At 38.1% G+C, this 17633-nt stretch overlaps 1 protein-coding gene and 1 long non-coding RNA gene across 2 annotated transcripts; one reads left to right on the plus strand and one right to left on the minus strand.

The window, feature by feature from the left end:
• Positions 1-15: 15 nt before the first annotated feature.
• LOC108959204 lies at positions 16-1681 on the plus strand. Its single transcript, XR_005550272.1, has 2 exons — positions 16-451; positions 1356-1681. It is a non-coding gene; the product is annotated as an uncharacterized LOC108959204 (long non-coding RNA).
• A 2673-nt stretch (positions 1682-4354) lies between these two features.
• On the minus strand, positions 4355-8085 carry LOC104452985 (rust resistance kinase Lr10). Its single transcript, XM_018871063.2, has 3 exons — positions 7272-8085; positions 6548-6619; positions 4355-5704 (listed from the first exon to the last, which is right to left on the minus strand). Exons 1-3 carry the CDS (start codon positions 8068-8070, stop codon positions 4536-4538), a joined length of 2040 nt encoding a protein of 679 aa, XP_018726608.2. The 5' UTR covers positions 8071-8085; the 3' UTR covers positions 4355-4535.
• Between the last annotated feature and the right edge of the window lie 9548 nt (positions 8086-17633).

The following is a 17633-nucleotide window of genomic DNA, read 5'->3' on the forward strand; positions in this document are numbered from 1 at the left end:
CACCGTCCCTCCCCTCCGTGTTCCCTCCCTCCACCACGATGGCCTCGACCGTCTCCCACGGCCACCGCCACCACATCATCCCACTTCACCTCCCTCTTCCTCGTCTCCGTTGTCGCCATCGTCGTCTTCTTCCTCGCCTACTCCTCCTCTTAACGGGACAGAGATTGAGCCGCCGCCGTCGCCGCTACTGAGCCGTCCGCCGTGCGGAATCCTCTGGTCCGGCGTCCGCGGGATTGCTTCGAGAGTCCGCCACTGCGCGCTCGTCGCGGGAGGTTTCTAGTCGTTCGGCTCTGCTGCGGCGGCGGCCGGAGTGGCGGCGGTAATCCTGCTGTCGTTGGCGTACGCGAGAATGCGGAGCAGGAGGAGGCGGTGGTGGTGGAGCAGGGACAGAGTCCCCGTGGCGGAGGCGAGCGAGAACCCCCTCCTCCTCCTCATCAGAGACAAGGACCAGGTAACGGACGGGCACTCTCAATTTCTTGGTCACTCAGCTAGTTCTTGATTCGCATGGTAGAGCTGATGATTCGGAGCTAAAAGAATTCACCTGGGTTCGCCCCTGTTTCTAGCTGTAATTGCTTTTCTCTTTTGGGTTTTTCAAGGCTTACACAGATTCATGTGCTTCTTCAGCATGTAGAATGAGAAAAGGAACTGAGCAGAACAAAACAAGGGAGAATTTAGCAGGCTTATGTCGTCGATGGTCTAGAAAATTGTTGGCGAGGGTGGGAATTGAAAGACGGTTTAGTTGTTTCTCAAGCACTAGAGCTTTCAATGTCAGAAGATTCAGACAACCTTATTAGGGTCCTGAGAATTAGGATCCTACTGGATTTTGGAGCAAAAACAATGTCAGAGGCAGCAAAACGATGTAGATCCATATAAACTTATGAGAAAATGCTACTTTGGTTTGTCACTCGTGCAAAGCCGATGCGTGTTCGATTAGAATTTGTTCTTCTGCAGAAAAAACCAAAAAGGCTTAACTGATCAAACGATGCAATTCGAAAAACAGAATACGAGTAAAAGGGTACAGAATATCTCATGTTGAGCATGTGAGAACTCGTATCTGTCCGGTTACTGATGTGCGGTAGGATCCCCGGATTCATAGTATCTACTCGCGTAGCTATCACTCAAAATGAGAAGTCAAGAACTGTGTATCGCTTTGTTGAAGATTCGAGTCGATGTCAATAGGGAGTTTTCGGTTGTACAAACGACACATTTTTGGATGTTCAATATTGCAATTCTATGGTCTGTTTCGCCTTCCTGAACTCTTTCATTGTTTAGCATGGCTTCTCACATCTAGTTGTACAGAAGCATCTATCTTCTTTACGACCACTGACTCAGGATTAATCTTTTGGACTGCGCAGAAGATCAGTCAACTCCTGCATCAAATTGCACAGATGAACGAATTCATGTTAGCTCGGCGGTGGGTTCAGGTGCTTCGAGTCGATCGTTAATGCTTTTCATCTCTCATCAGTCGTCTCTCTGCTGCAGTCGCTCCTTAAAGCTGCTCCAACCGGCACAAGAATGGACGTGAAAATGCGAGAATTTTTGGCTTCTGTTTATACATATATGTATGGAGGGAATACACTTGAACTGCCCAATGAGTACTGATTCTGTAAAGACAAATGGTGACTGCACCAATCTATTATTCTATTAGTTTGATATGTGGAAATTCCATCATTTTGCTGTGCCTTTCAGGACTACTATTTAAGAAAATGGTGACTGCACCAATCTATTATTCTGTAAAATGTTTGTCTTCACTCAAAATGAACAAAATAAAATTAATGAGCATTTCATAAGAATGAGAATTCAATATTAAGTTTAAACAAAGAAAAGCATTTTTTTGAAAAATTTAAAACATAAATTTTGTGTCATTTACCAAACGTGTTTCTGTTTTTTTCTATTTTAGGAACATAAATTGACTGCATTCTACCAAACGTGTTTTTATTCTTTTTTTATTTCAAGAACAGTTTTTTTTTTACACTTACCAAACGCGTTCTTTTGTTCAAAAACTGTTCCTCGGAACAGAAACACATTTTTTTATTTCTATTCCCTGGAACAATTTTTGAACAGAAACGTTACCAAACGCGCCGTTGTGCTGGCCAGATCAAGAAAAATCAAACTTCAATGGAGAGGATACCACAAGCTTAGGTAATTGGTATATAAGCTATGGTCAGTGATTAAACTAGAGATAGTTAATATCATGTCTTGAACTCCCAAGGGCACAAACATTCCTCCACGATCAATCAATTGCAACATCCCAAGACGCGTTACCAACCCATTCTTTTAATCTTTTAATTGAACACGAGCAAAAGCATTATATAAATACCCCGTCGAACATAATAATAGGGATAGCCAAGAAAAAACACAATAACATCAAATTATTGTTCTCGCCTTCCTTTCATGGTGCAGCAGAGCAACAAATGTCAAAGGAATTGGAAGAGACAGTTCCACAGCCTCCTGTCACAAGGAATGGTCTTTCTCATCAGGATGATTCTCCGATGAGCGTGATGAACTGCAGGAATAAGTAAGAAACTCGATTCTTGAGATGTTTCTGTCTCATATCGTTTACTTTTTCTCCATTGCGTCAAACATAGTACCTACTCTAGTGATTAGCTTAACTTTTCATTTCAATCTGAAAGCTACTTACCTACATTTATAGGATTCTTAATATAAATTACCTGCTTGTGCACGCTATCTTACTTGGGGAATTCTGTCATTTGCACTAATTTAAATACATGCATCATTCGAGAGCGCAAGTGCCTTTGATGGCTTGTGGCCTGAGGCATGGCGTAAATTGTTTTTTTGCCTCGTCAAAAGTGTTGCTTCAGAGGACCTGAATATTCTTTTGATAGGAATCGTCCATTTAGATGATCAAAATTGCTACCATTGGTAGAACACACTACCAATAACAACATGATAGTCGCGGTGTGCATTCTAGTAGAACAACGTAGTTTCAACTTCGAGTTGTGATGATAACTGTGCTCGCACTTGTGGTTCTAAAATGTTGATGAACAGAGCTGAATCTGACAAGCTACTGGCCATTCCTGTCGGTTTTGTTGGATCAGAAGAGGCGGTAAGGTCTGCTCCACATCTTGTACCTGACGGTAATCTTGCTTGTCTTTCATTGGAAGAACAAGGAATGAAAATAAATGCTGCATTAGACGCTGCATATGCACCAATTTCTCATCTCTCGAACCTCATTGCCGACGGCCACCGGGCTGCAAACTTCAGGGGACCTTTCCAGCCATCGGACTTTTAATGGCTCGAAGCTTGAGCCACTTGGATTCATACCCTATCCCTTACTTTCTCTGAAGGTATTTATGATATTTAACACTTAGCTCGACATTTTGCATCGTCGATCTTACTTGGTTTGGACTACCTACTGGCGAATCTCTTCATGTAAAGGTTTGGCTTGGAATATTACTTGTCAGCATAGTTGCATTGACATGGCGGTTCTGTTCTTTTACCCATCAGTGTATTCAACTCGTGGTGCAACAATCTGAAAAAAGCTTTTAATATGCTATTGGAGAGTCAGCTTTCAGCAGTGATCTCGAACAATTTCGTGTTCTCCAAACCGAGACTTGTTCAGAGTCATTGAAAGCCTTCAATTTCTGACCTTGTACTAGGAAGGTCCTTCCTGCTTTATCTGTTTCTAGATACTTCAAAAACCATCTAAAGTAATTGAAAAGACCATGCGGAAAAAGTTAATTGCTGTTGTACTTGGCGAGGCAACCCAGGTTTAAGTAGCAGCATGCACTTTTGCTACTTCTCTATGTATTCTTACTCCTGATGAGTGGCGTTGTTTGTAGCTTCCATTCAGGAGTACCTTGCTAATTCGGCATCAGGTCAGGGTTCTCTGTCTGCAATATCCGAGTGAAGTGGATATCACGCGTTCCTTTTCAACATCAGTGTCTGGTGGAATGTTTGCTAAGCAAGAAAACTCATGTGCAGGGGACAACAGTGAGGAATATAGTACTTGTTCGGAAGAATGTAAGGCACCATCTCATGACTTATCATCGAGTGAATGCACAAATTCTTACTGCATTGAGATATTGTGCTTTTGTAATACATCACATCCTCTAACATGACATCACGTGTTCAATTTCTATTAATCGTAAAGGCAAAAATTGATAGCCACAATCATTCATCGGTTAGGCTAGGACCCATTTAGAAATAAGAGGTCGAAGTCAGAGATTGCTTGAGCAGGTAGCTGATGTCAAGCTGGTTGATCGAGCGGGGGTTGAAGGGTGGGGGTGAGAGCTTTTGAAGGAAAAAAGAGAGATTCGTTGCTCAAAATGCAAACATTAACATGAAGAAAAAATTACATTGTTATTCCAAAAGGATTCACACGAAACAAAAATTATAACGAATGCCATACGGCATTCATTGTCATTTATAAAATATGGACATAATGAGTTTAATAGAAAACACCGATGCTATATGAAAAACATGTAAAAGCTTCAGAGATTACATTATCAATGATGGTACATGCTGATAGTGTTAATTATATATCGTATCTCATTTCTACAAGAGGAGAACAATCACACAATACATGATTTCATAAACTCATTATTGTGGTCAAATTGGTAACTGCCAGAAATAATTGGAGCACTTGATGAAGATGAGACCATTTCAAGTTCTATCTCATTGTTGTCATCATCAATTGGTGCCTCTGTCGGATATAAAAGCGGTTTTGGAGGTAGTTGCAGTTTATCAATATCTCCTTCAAGCATATCTAGAACTTTCCTCATCGACGGCCGATCATTAGGGCTCAGCTGTATGCACCATAGCGCAATGATTATCATCTTCCTTGTTTCTCTTTCCTCTTCTATGACTTCTACCCTCTCAACCTCCTTTTCTTTGCTGAGTTGATCATAAACCCACAAAGGAAAGTAAATTTGACTTGAATGCTCTGCATGTGCATTTATATTTCTCCTTCTACCGGCCATTTCCATTAACATCATCCCAAAACTGTAAACATCGGCTTTATAAGAAATGCCACCAATGTCTTTGTAGAATAGCTCAGGCGCCATATACCCCAAGGTTCCTCTTGCTGCAGTTAACGATACTATGCTATGACCGATGGGATAAAGTCTTGCAAGTCCAAAATCAGAAATTTTTGGAGTGAAACTTTGGTCTAGGAGAATGTTGTGAGGCTTGATATCAAAGTGTAGAATTTGCATATCACATCCCCGATGTAGATACTCCATCCCTCTAGCTATGCCAAGAGAGATCTCATGCATTTTCTTATAATCAAGAGGATCATCACCATTCTTATTCGAAATGTGTTTATCCAAAGAGCCATTCGGCATGAAATCGTAGACCAGAGCTTGTTTGGAGTAATCGAAGCAAAAACCAACAAGTTGCACTACATTGATGTGGTGGATCCTTCCAATTGTGGCCACTTCACTAATAAAATCTTGGCCATTAGATTCTGGTTTGTTCAAAATCTTAACCGCAACTTCATTGCCACTTCTAAGGATTCCTCTATACACAGAGCCATATCCCCCCTCACCTAATTTGCATTTGAAATTTTTTGTAATCTTCTTGACATCCGAGTAAGAATACCTTATGGGCGAAAAGTTGTTGTGAACTTGTAGGAATTCTTCAATGTTTGCGTCGATCGCCCGATGCCTTCTCATCCACTTATAGATTAGAAATATCAACACACATGGAGCTCCGAGTATGAATTTGTATGCGACGTAGTTGGCTACATAGAAATTGTCCATAGATTAGCACAGTGCAATAAACTTTTTGTAAACATAATTGTTTTTAATCAGAGTACTTGAGATCATGATAGTTGTGAGGAGCTATGTAGCACCGACACGGATACGCGACACGCAACATGACACGACACACCGACACATTATTTCTTAAAAATAGAGAATTTCGACACGTTCCGACACGTTATATATTAAATAAATTTTTATATATAAATACATAAATAATAATAATAATAATAATAATGATGATGATGATGATGATGATGATGAATGATGATGATGATGATAATGAGCCTAGAATTAATTTACACAAAAATATTAAATAATATCATTCATTATTTTAATTTGTTACAATAATACATAAAATTTAGAGGAAAAAAACATTGTTTAAAGAAAAATACTGAAATGATATTTTTAAATTTATTTATTTATCATATATAGCATTTTTTATTACTTCTTTCATAGTAAAAGACTTTTAAAAAAACTAAAACAATTTTAAAAAAACAAAATTGAAAAAAAATAAAATTGACCCATGCGTGTATATTTATAGCAATTTTATTACTTCTTTTGTGTATATTTATATTTTGACCCATTAGAAATTTTTAAAATTGACCTCGTGCATGTTGGAATCGCGTGTCGGAATTCTGGACTCGCGTGTCGGAGCGTGTCGGAGAGAGTTGATCACGTGTTGGATTTTTCGACACTCGTTGACTGCGTGTCAAGACGTGTCGGAGCGTGTCGGATACATACCGGAGTGTCGGACACGACACGAAGGCTTCTAGAGAGTGTCCGTGTTACATAGGAGAGGAGAAAAGGCCCAGCAGTCATACCCAAGAAAAAGGCGAGGCGCGAACCTGCAAGTTCCGCGTACCAACGCTTGGCCCGCGCAGAAGTAGGGGTGACTGCAACAGATTAATTAGAGTCGGTGATCAATCAATGAAGAATTAAATTTATCATTTTAGCAGTTAAACATAAATATAATTTACTCTCCTTGACAGCGCTCAGATCACAGTTAATTCAATTCACCTAGGGAATCCATGCCATCGTAGCATGATATTTTCTCTTGAAGAAAAGCGATCTTGCTTTTGTTCACCAATATATACCAAATGATTCATAAGTTCACGTCTCGCTACTCGTAATTCTAATTTACAAACGTCATTCAATACGCGTGCAGTTTATTTAACCGCATAACAATAACAGCTGTGCAAGACACGAGCAACAATTAAATCAACCATTTTTCCCCAAACAAAAATGAAGTAACAATGTCAAATCCAGAAAAGCTCCAAGATTCGTAAAATAAACGAGAGCAGTGCATGCCGACTCTACTAAGAAATCTATTTAAACTTTTCAACTTAAGTGATGTGGCAATTTTTTCTATTATGTTTTTAAAGAAAGTAGTGTCTTAATGTGTGCACTTTATTAAAAATACCCAATTAAAACCTGCCACGCCACTTGGTAGGTAATTTTGATCAGATCTCTCAGTGAAGCTAGCATTTAAGGAAAGGAGGAGGAAGAAGAGAAAAAGAAAGAACAGCTTAAGGGAACGTTGCTTACTGATATAATAGCCGCAGTACTCCCTTCGGAATCCAAAACCTAAGAAGTGACATGGAAATAATCTTTTCCAAGAATTGTCGGGCGGATAGGAGAGATTGAATCCCTCGACCATCTTGTTGTGGAGGTCCTTGTATGGTAAGCTCCCATACTGATCCCCTTTCCACCTTGAGATTTGATCCGATGCGAATGCCATCATGGTTACAGTGCAAGAGTCCTTGATATCCCCTACTTGTAATTGCTGTACAGCGTATGAGTACACCTTCATTTGGGAAAAATATGGAGGCGTGTCGGCAGAGTATGCGCCCTCAATACATGGTTTGGTATCAATATACGAAGTAGAAGTAACAGGTTGTGAGCACTTCATGAAGGCCACTTCGGTATTGGCATTTCGAAATCTATATGGATAAAAAATACTGAAGTTGGAGGACGCTAATGAGTAACGAGGAAGGGAAGAGCAATCACCCTTTTGCAGTCCATCATCAACCACCGTGATATCACCACTGAAGTTATATTGGTCAATATAGGAACCGTAATGAATCGACTTTACATAATATCGACCAGCATATAAATATAGAACAGTGTGGTTATTTTCACAAGCTAGCTCATACCGAGAGTTGCCACAGTCTTTTGGATCACCTTTCAATCGAAAAGGATAACTTATGTTACGGATTTCACCGCAAGATGAAGGAGTGCACAGATGATTCTTCTTCGCATCACAGTTCGTCCCTAACAATAGCAGAACATACGATATGAGAAGTAAAACAAGGAGCATAAATATCGAGCTGCGAGAAATAACCATCTCTTTATTGTTTGGTCTGATGCAATGGAAGTTTTAGCTCACTTGGTAATGTGAGGGATGCTTAATAAAGGGTTGGGAGTCATCGGTCATCGAAATGTCCAAGTCAACCCTAAAACAAAGTCTAGCGAAGAAAAACTTAAAAAGTATCGCCCCGCAAAAACACGATCCCAGTGATAGATAGCTTTCACATTCATTAGGGAGGAAATTTATCTGCATTTTCCAGATTTGATTTTTCTTGGCAAATTAATTCTCTCTAGAAATTTATTTTAGTATCTTAAAAAAGAATCGGTTTTAATGTTTTGTACCCTAAACTCAATCAAAATCCTTTCAAATGAGGCATTTGGTGTTCTATTTTATTTTCAAGGCCAATATTTCATAAGTATCGCTTTGTTAAATTTTGAAAACGAAAAGGAAAAGGATGATGTATTTCATCATATAAATATTTTCATTTTTGAGAAAAAAAATTAGGATAATGTTAAATAACGGGTACATAGATTTTAACTTTTATAATGTCGACAAATTTACCCCAAACTATATTTTTTGACCATGAAAAACCCCAAAAACAAATTTACCCCGACCAACCAGAAAGAAAATAAATAAAAATTAATACCACAAAAAATCAAAAAAATTGTAAACTATGATAAACGGGCGCTTTAACTTGCTTATAAATGATGTGAAATTTTATGAAAAAAATAGTTTGAAAGAAAGTCAATATGGTAAAATTCTCAACTAGTGATGGGACCAACACATCTCGATTAGAAACTCATTTGCGTCGTCGTGGATCGACACACACAAGGACTATAGATGCAACATTTGAATTCACAAAAATAATGTGATGTTTACTTATTCACTATGCTTAAATTTTAAAATCACTCTATTGTAATTGTGCTATAATTATGAATATAACCATCGTCTCTTTTCCATAATTGAACCACTTAATGAATGAACTGACTGATCTCAACGAAAAAGGTAATACGATAATTTCTCAACCAACGATCAATCGATGTGGGTCTCGATTAGAAATTCACTTGCTTTGTCATTCTCGACACACGCGAAGACAATAGGTGTAATATTCACATGCACAAAAATCAACTAATACTTACTTATTCACTGTCAATTGAAATATCATTCTTGTGGATCAGTCAATCACTCACCTATAAAATAATGTCATCTTTTTCTTGCAATAAATTGAACTGACCTATTACAATATCCAATTGAAATGCGCCACATCACTCAGTAAGTAAATTTTTATAGGATCCCTCAGTAGAGCTAACATTTAAGAAAAGGATGAGGACGAAGAAAGAAACAAAGAAAGAACTGGGAAAGTGAGCTTTCGGGAATCATGGTGTCTGCACCTCTCCCTTTGGTATCCGAAACCTAAGTAGCAAGACTCGAAACTTGTTGGTGTCAAGAGTTTATAATAGGAGATAGTGAATCCCTTGACCGTCATGTTGTGGAGGTCCTTATACGGTGAGCTCTCACGATTATACCGATCCTTTTTCCACCCTGGGATAAAAGGCGGTATTAAAGCCTTTATGGTCATGATGTAAGTATCCTTGATGTCCCCTACTCGGAGATCAAACCCATGTACATCGTATGAGTACACCATCATTTGGGAAAAAATAGGGGGCATATCGGAAGGATATGCTCCCTCAATACATGGTTCAGTATTGACTTACGAAGTAGAAGCAAGGGGCCGTGAGCACTTCATGAAGACCACCGGCACAGCTAACGAACCGTATGGATCATGATCACTAAAGTTAGAGGTCGCTAATGAGTGAGGGAGGGATGAACAATTACTTTTTTGCCGTCCATCGTCAACCACCGTAATTTTGCCATCGAATAAATATTTGCTAAGATAGGAACGGTAATAAATCGATTTTCATATAATATTGGCCGGCATATAGATATAGAACAATGCGGTTATTTTCATAAGCTAGCTTATGTTCAGAGTGGCCGCATCATTTTGGATCGCCTTTCAATCGAAAGTGATAGTGTATGTCGCAAAACTTGTTGCAAGATGAAATGGTGCACAAATGATTCTTCTTCACACCATAACTCGTCCCTAATAGCAGCAGAACATACAATATGAAAAGCAAAACACTAAACAGGCTTATGGAGCTCAGAGACTTAATCATCTCTCTATCATTTGATTTGATGCAATGAAAGTTTTTGCTAATTGGTAACGTGATAGTGTATGTCATGGATCTCGCCGCAAGATGAAGCGGCGCACAAGTGATTCTTCTTCACATTGTAAATTGTCTCCACTAGCAGTAGAACATGCAATATGAAAAGCAAAACACGGAACATGCTCATAAAACTCAAAGACTTAATCGTCTCTATCGTTTGATGTGATGCAATGGAAGTTTTTTTTAATTGGTAATGTGATGGAGGCCCAATTACATGAATTAAAAGAGTGGGAGTCCTCGGTGATACAAATTTCCAAGTCAACTAATAAAATAAAGTCTAGCGAAGAAAAAATGGGTCTTACGTTGAAATTGCAGCCCTTGCTTTTATGGTGACAAAACACAGAGTTGGAATTAGTTATGCATAGCTTTCACATTGATTAAAAAAGAAACTTCTCTGCAGTTTCCATATTGACTTTTCTTAGTACCATTTAAAAAAAAAAAATCAATTTTAAACCAAAAGAAAAAAAAAAAAGAGAGAGAATCGATTTGTATGTCATGTACTCTAGAGCCACAATGAACCCACTCGACACATTGGCGACTTTTGGTTGTCGTGAAAATCTCGAAGATCTAAATACGGACACAAAGTACCAAAATGACAGTAAAATAAAACTAGTGCCGGTCGACGAAAATTTTCTAATTTAGTGGAGTCACCAATGATCGGCCACACATCTTAGTCGAACCGACTTATCTCTAATCTCAAATTGATTTTTAACTATGCCGTAATGGCTTCTAAAGATGAGCACGGTTGAGAAACCGATTCCTGATCGAATTCTCAAGTCTATTGCCTTTAAAATTCCTTAATGGCTTCCTTGGGTAGTCTAGGTATCTCGAGGGTGATCAATTCTGAAAACAGCCCTATAGACGCTTCGATAAAATGCCCGATTAATTCAATAGAAAACAGAGTTGAAAATCTGGAATGTCACAGGTGGACTGTCACGTCTTTGACTAGAACCTCACTAACTTCGTTGTCACACAAAGATTATAGATGCAAATTTCCAAGTCAACCATCAACAACACAAAGTCTAGTGAAGAAAAAGTGGGTCTCAGGTGGAAATTGTAGCCCTTGCAGTTAAGGCGACAAAAACACGATGTTGGAATTATTTATGGTGTGGCTTTCACATTGATTCGAAAAGAAACTTCTCTATAGTTTTCAAATTTAACTTTTCTTAGCAAATTGACACTTTAGGAATCAATTTTAGTTCAGTAAAAAAGAATCAATTGGAATGTTATGTATTCTAAATTGAATCAAAATCCTTTCAAGTGAGGCATTAGCATTCAATTTTATTTTCAAGGCTAATATTCCATGAGTGTTGGTTCGATAAATTTTGAAGATGAAAAGGCAAAAAAAATGTCATATTTCACTGTATGACCTTTTTAATTTGACAAAAAAATAGGATTGGTAACAAAGATAGACTATTAAAGGGAATATTAACTTGTATAACAAAAATGAAAGGAAAAACAGGAGTTAGTGCTTCTTGGATGGTGTAACACATTATGAAAGAAAGAAAGCAATTCGATAATTTCTAGTGATGGGACCGATGCGCATTGACTAGAACCTCACTAACTTCATCGTTGCATAAAGACTATACGTGTAATATTCAAGTTCACAAAAAAAAAAAAAAAAAGAAAAACAATGTTTACTTATTCACTATCAACTTGAATATTGCAATCACTCTCCCGTAATTGTGTTAGATCTATGAACAATATTATCATCTCTTTCCCATAAGAGAACCACTTAATAAATGAACTGATCTATCACTATCGTTCAATCAAATGAAAAAAAAAATGTTTATGTCTGTTTTTGACATCTAAATTTTGCCATTCTTATTTAGGACTTAGTCATATAGACAATTATGGATTAGTCTCTAAAAAAAGTAAAAAGTAAAATAAACAATTTTCATCAAAATGCATCACGTTTTCTTTAAATTGCATCTCATATAGACATTAGGAACATTTGCATTACTAATATTAAAAATTCTAAAGAAAAATTTAAATTAAGATTAGAAAAAAATTTAACAAAAAATAGAAACGCAGCCAGGCCGGGCTAGGGGCCAGCCTTAGCCCAGCCAATCCTTTTTCCCTTTCTTTTCCCCCCTTGTGGCCCTAGCCCGCTTCTGTTCCTTCTATTTACCCTCGCGGCCCACCTTTCTTCCTCTACGACCCAGCTCGCTCTTCTTCCTCCTTCAATCGGATTGATTCCAAATTCCGAGACAGACTCGGACTCGGAAATTTGAGGTAAGTAACTTCAAAATCCCTATTAAGGTTTCAAAGTATATTGATGAATTGTGTTTTAGTCTTAAGACTTCTCTTAAAGAATTTCCGAACTCAAGAAAGAAAATTCTGCTCTAAAACAACAGCAAGAATGTTTCTTCTCTTAAAGAAAGTGAAGATAATTTGTTAAAAGAAAATGCATTCTTGAAAAGTGATATCTCAAATATTTCCAAAAGATTTTCTATAGGATCTCGAGAAACTAAAAATATTCTTTCTATTCAAAGACTTTATTTCAATAAATCTGGGGAATGACTCCTTTAATAGATTTTCCTAAAGTGAAGGAAAGAATCAAACAAAGACCCACAAGAGATGCTTACAAAAAAATCATTTTAAAAGGATCTTTGTAAAACCGCTTAATCGCAATGCTCGATGCTAAAAGTGTGCAGATCATTTTGAAAAAAAAAATGTCCCATGATTTGGAAACTTGTTAAGAAGGTATGGGCGAAACCGCATATCATACTAACAACAATGGACCCAAGAAAATATGGGTACCAAAGAAGGTTTGAGTTTTTTTAAATGCAGGTCACTATCAAGAAAAAGGTAAAATGGTGAAACAGAGACTCAAATTACTTCATAAAGCTTGTTCGAGTAAATGGTGGAAAGTCTCTTTTAGAAACAAGAAGGAAAAATTGTGGGATTTGGAACTCAGAAAGATTGGAAATCTCAAAATCAGCAATGTTTCCTTAGTGGAAGGGCTCAATTACAATTTGCTCAAAAGATTAGTCAGCTATGTGATACCGGTTTCAAAATCAACTTTCAAGAGGGAATATGTTCGAATTAGTAAAGATTTTACTCGTCTTCATGGGTCTGACATGGAAATATCTACCTCTTAGATGTGAAACTAGATGAATCACAATGTCTAATCTCAATCCAAGACGAAGCAAACTTATGGGCAGGCTTGGGCACGTCAACATGAAGCAAATCCTCCTTCCCTCGCTTGGACGTCAGCTTTAGGACAAAACAGAGAGAGGGTCCTTGGTCGAAGGATGCGAGGACGCGAGGCTGCGTGCAACGTTCGCCCAGGAATGTCACGCGGTACGAAGCAGCTGGTCTCGTCCTTGAAGAAAGGGAGAGAAATGAGATAAATGGGAGAGAAAGGCAGCAAAGGGAAGGGGGGTCTTTCTAGGTTTTCTTGGGTTTGTTCGGCCGAGGAAGATAAACCGAGAGAGAGAGAGAGAGAGAGAGAGCTGGTGAGAGTGAGAAGGCGAGCTCAAGAGAGAGAGAAGGAGGGAGCCAGATAAGAGAGGAAAGAGAGGCGACTATGTTCTTGAGTTCTGGCAACTATGTTCTTGAGTTCTTCCGGGGAGGCTGGAGACATTGAGAGCAACAAAGAGAGTGAGATACAACATAGTGAGCGGAGGGATGGACTGAGAGAAAGCGAGACCCAGGAGCCAAACTTCGTTCTCGGACAAGCGTTCCCCGGCCATCCCCAACATAAACCGTCGTCGCCAAGCCGGAAAGGGATATTCGCGGTCAAACACTTCTCTCTGGGAACTCCGGAACCGAAACAATAGCTGGGTCTCGTTTTCCCCTGTCCGCCAGCATGCTCGGTTTAAACAAGCTGTCCCTTTTGTCGAGTTTGAGCATTACTTGATATTCTCTTTTGAGTCTGGACACGAGCTAGAGTCTATAATGGAGGACCATTTTCACGTGGAATTTCACGATCACTAAAGAGATTAAGATTGTTAATTCTTTCCATTTTCTACTTTTTTAGCATCATTTTTTATGCTGCTTTATTTTGATAATAATAAAACTTAAAATTTATAATTCTCTTTCTACAAACTCTAAAAGAAGTGGAGATCTCGTGTTCCTTATGAATATCGGTGTCTCAAGGAATGTTTGCTTAGTAGGAAAACTCATGTGCAGGGGACAACAGTGAGGAATATAATACTTGTTTTGAAGAATGCAAGGCACCATCTCATGTCTTATCATTAAGTGAACGCACAAGTTCTTACTGCATTTAGGGATTGAGCTTTCGTAATACATGATATGCTCTAACATAACATCACATGTTCAATTTCCATTCATCATAAAGACAAAATTGTCAGCCTACTCTGTCTTTACTCTGACATGTGCTGGTCATTCATCGGTTAGGCTTGGACCCATCCCATGACATGAGGACCAAGTCGGAGATAGCTTGAAAAGGTAGTTGTCTTCGACGTGGGTGATCAAACAGAGGTCGAAGGGTGGGGATGAGAGGTTTTGATGGAAATGAGAGAGATTCATTGCTCAAAATGCAAACATTGACATGAAGAAAAAATTACCTTGTTATTCCAAGACAATTCACATGAAACAAAAATTGAATGAATGCCATACAACATTCATCATCATTTATAAAATATGGACATAACGAGTCTACCAGAAAACACTAGTGCCATATAAAAAAAACATGTAAAAGCTTCACAAATTACATTTTGAATGATGATACATGTTGATAGTACTATTTATAATTTTTGCATCTCATTATAAGGGAACAATCACACAATACATGATTTCATAAACTCATGGTCATGGTAAAATTGGGAACCGCGAGAAACAATCGAAGTACTTGACGAAGATGAAATTATTTCAAGTTCTATCTCAGCGTCAACATCAATAAGTGGTGCCTCTCTCGGATACAAAAGAGGTTTTGGAGGCAATTGCAGTTTATCCATATCTCCTTCAAGCATATCTAGGACTTTCCTCATCGACAGCCGATCATTAGGGCTCAATTGTATACACCATAGTGCAACGATTATCATCTTCCTTGCTATTTCTCTTTCCTCTTCTATGACATCTACCCTTTCAAGTTCCTTGTCTTTGCCGAGTTGATCATAAACCCACAAAGGAAAGTAAATTTGACTCGAACGCTCTACATGTGCATTTATATTTCTCCTTCTACCAACCATTTCCATTAGTAACATCCCAAAACTATACACATCTGCTTTGAAGGAAATGCCACCAATGTCTTTATAGAATAGCTCAGGAGCCATTTAACCCAAGGTTCCTCTTGCTGCAATCAGTGATACTATACTGCGATCAGTGGGATAAAGTCTTGCAAGTCCAAAGTCAGAAACTTTCGGAGTGAAACTTTGGTCTAGGAGAATGTTGTGAGGCTTGATGTCAAAATGTAGAATTTGCATATCACATCCCCGATGTAGATACTCTATCCCTCTAGCTATGCCAAGAGAGATCTCATACATGTTCTTATAATCAAGAGGATCATCAACATCCTTATAAGAAATGTGTTTATCCAAAGATCCATTTGGCATGAAATCATAGACAAGAGCTTGTTTGGAGTATTCGAAGCAAAAACCAACAAGTTGCACCACATTAACGTGGTGGATCCTTCCAATTGTGGCCACTTCGCTTATAAAATCTTGGCCATTAGATTTTGATTTGTTCAAAATCTTAGTCGCAACTTCATTGCCACTTCTAAGTATTCCTCTGTATACATAACCATATCCCCCCTCACCTAACTTGCATTTGAAATTTTTTGTGATCTTCTTGATATCCGAGTAAGAGTACCTTATGGGCAAAAAGTTATTGTGAGCTTGTAGGAATTGTTCGATGTTTGCATCGGTTGCTTGATGCCTTCTCATCCACTTCAAGATTAGAAATATCAACACACACGGAGCTCCAAGTATGAATTTTGCTGCTAGGAAGTGGACTGCAGAGAAATTTGGCCATCGATTAGCATAGTGTGATAATTTTTTTTACACATACAATTTTTGTTTGTTAGAGTGCTGAATGAGAGCTTCATAGGTGTGGAGAAAAGGACTTATCATACCCAAGACAAAGAAGAGATTCCATACGGCAATTTGACCAAAATTGTTCTTATTACCACCTGTAGATAGTAAGAGAATTCGTGAGAGATTACTAGATATGGTTAATTAGAATTAACGACCAATCAATAAAGAACTAGATCCATTGTTTTAGCAATTAAATAATAAAAGTAATTTACGTTAAGATATACCTCAAGTGAAGGATAACTTTCATTAGGAGCATTGGTCTAGTCTCAATTGCAACTTGGCATCCAGACCCCCACTGGATATTCAATGAATTGGGCATCGTCTCGCATATTCAAATGTATTAAGACGAAACCATTACCTTGCATAATCATATGCATCAGAGTCATTTTGTAATCACACGAGCACTCAATCACTTATGCCAAATTTCATTTCTCATCAATAAGCCCAATGCAAGCACAATTCGTGCTCATACAACAATTTACTACAACTTTAACACATAAAATGCCGTAAAATATTCACGCATGATCTTGTATGTAAAATTTACCCATCAAACTTTGTATGCTTTTAATTTTAAAACCCCCTTACCCCAATTGACACATAAAACATGATATTTGAACATGACGCCTCACAATTTACCATTCACATGCCAAAAAAACCTTTTCTAAAAATAACAAGTTAAGTTTCTAAATTGGGAAATTATTCTCATGGCATAACAAGCTTCAATCAACATGAATTATGCACAAATTGATCCAATAATTTGCGCATAAGTTGCATATAAATTCCACTTATCGACTAAATAGTCATTAATTAGCACTAATCATCATTAATTAGTGTCAACCATCAATAATTAAGACTAATTGTCATTAATTAAGACATCTATAATTAACTAACACTAACTGCAATTAATTAAGACTAAACACAGTTAGCCTTAATCTAAACCATCCTTAAACGTGATTAATACTGACCCGTCATTAATTAGCACCAATCGTCGTTAACTAAGACTAAGACTAAGAGTTATTAAATAAGATTGAGCCTCAATTAACACTAAACCATTGTTAATTAGCACTAATTGTCCTTAATTAAGGCTAACTATCATTAGCCTTAATCTAATCCATTATTAAACGTAATTAGCACTAAACCGTCATTATCTAACACTAACCACCATTAACCATAATCTAATCCTACCCTTAAACACAACTAACTCCCTAATCAAAGATTAGGAGGTTAACTCACGGTTTACGGCGGTAGCAAGCTCATAGTGATGGTGGCGCAATGGTGATGAGGGCATGATGTTTGCGGCTCGAATGGCAGCACCATGGCAGCAATTCAACAAGGGTTCATGGCTAAGGGGGACTCGGCTTGCTTGGCTTGA

Source organism: Eucalyptus grandis, chromosome 1 (assembly GCF_016545825.1).
Source record: "Eucalyptus grandis isolate ANBG69807.140 chromosome 1, ASM1654582v1, whole genome shotgun sequence".
Lineage (NCBI taxonomy): Eukaryota > Viridiplantae > Streptophyta > Magnoliopsida > Myrtales > Myrtaceae > Eucalyptus > Eucalyptus grandis.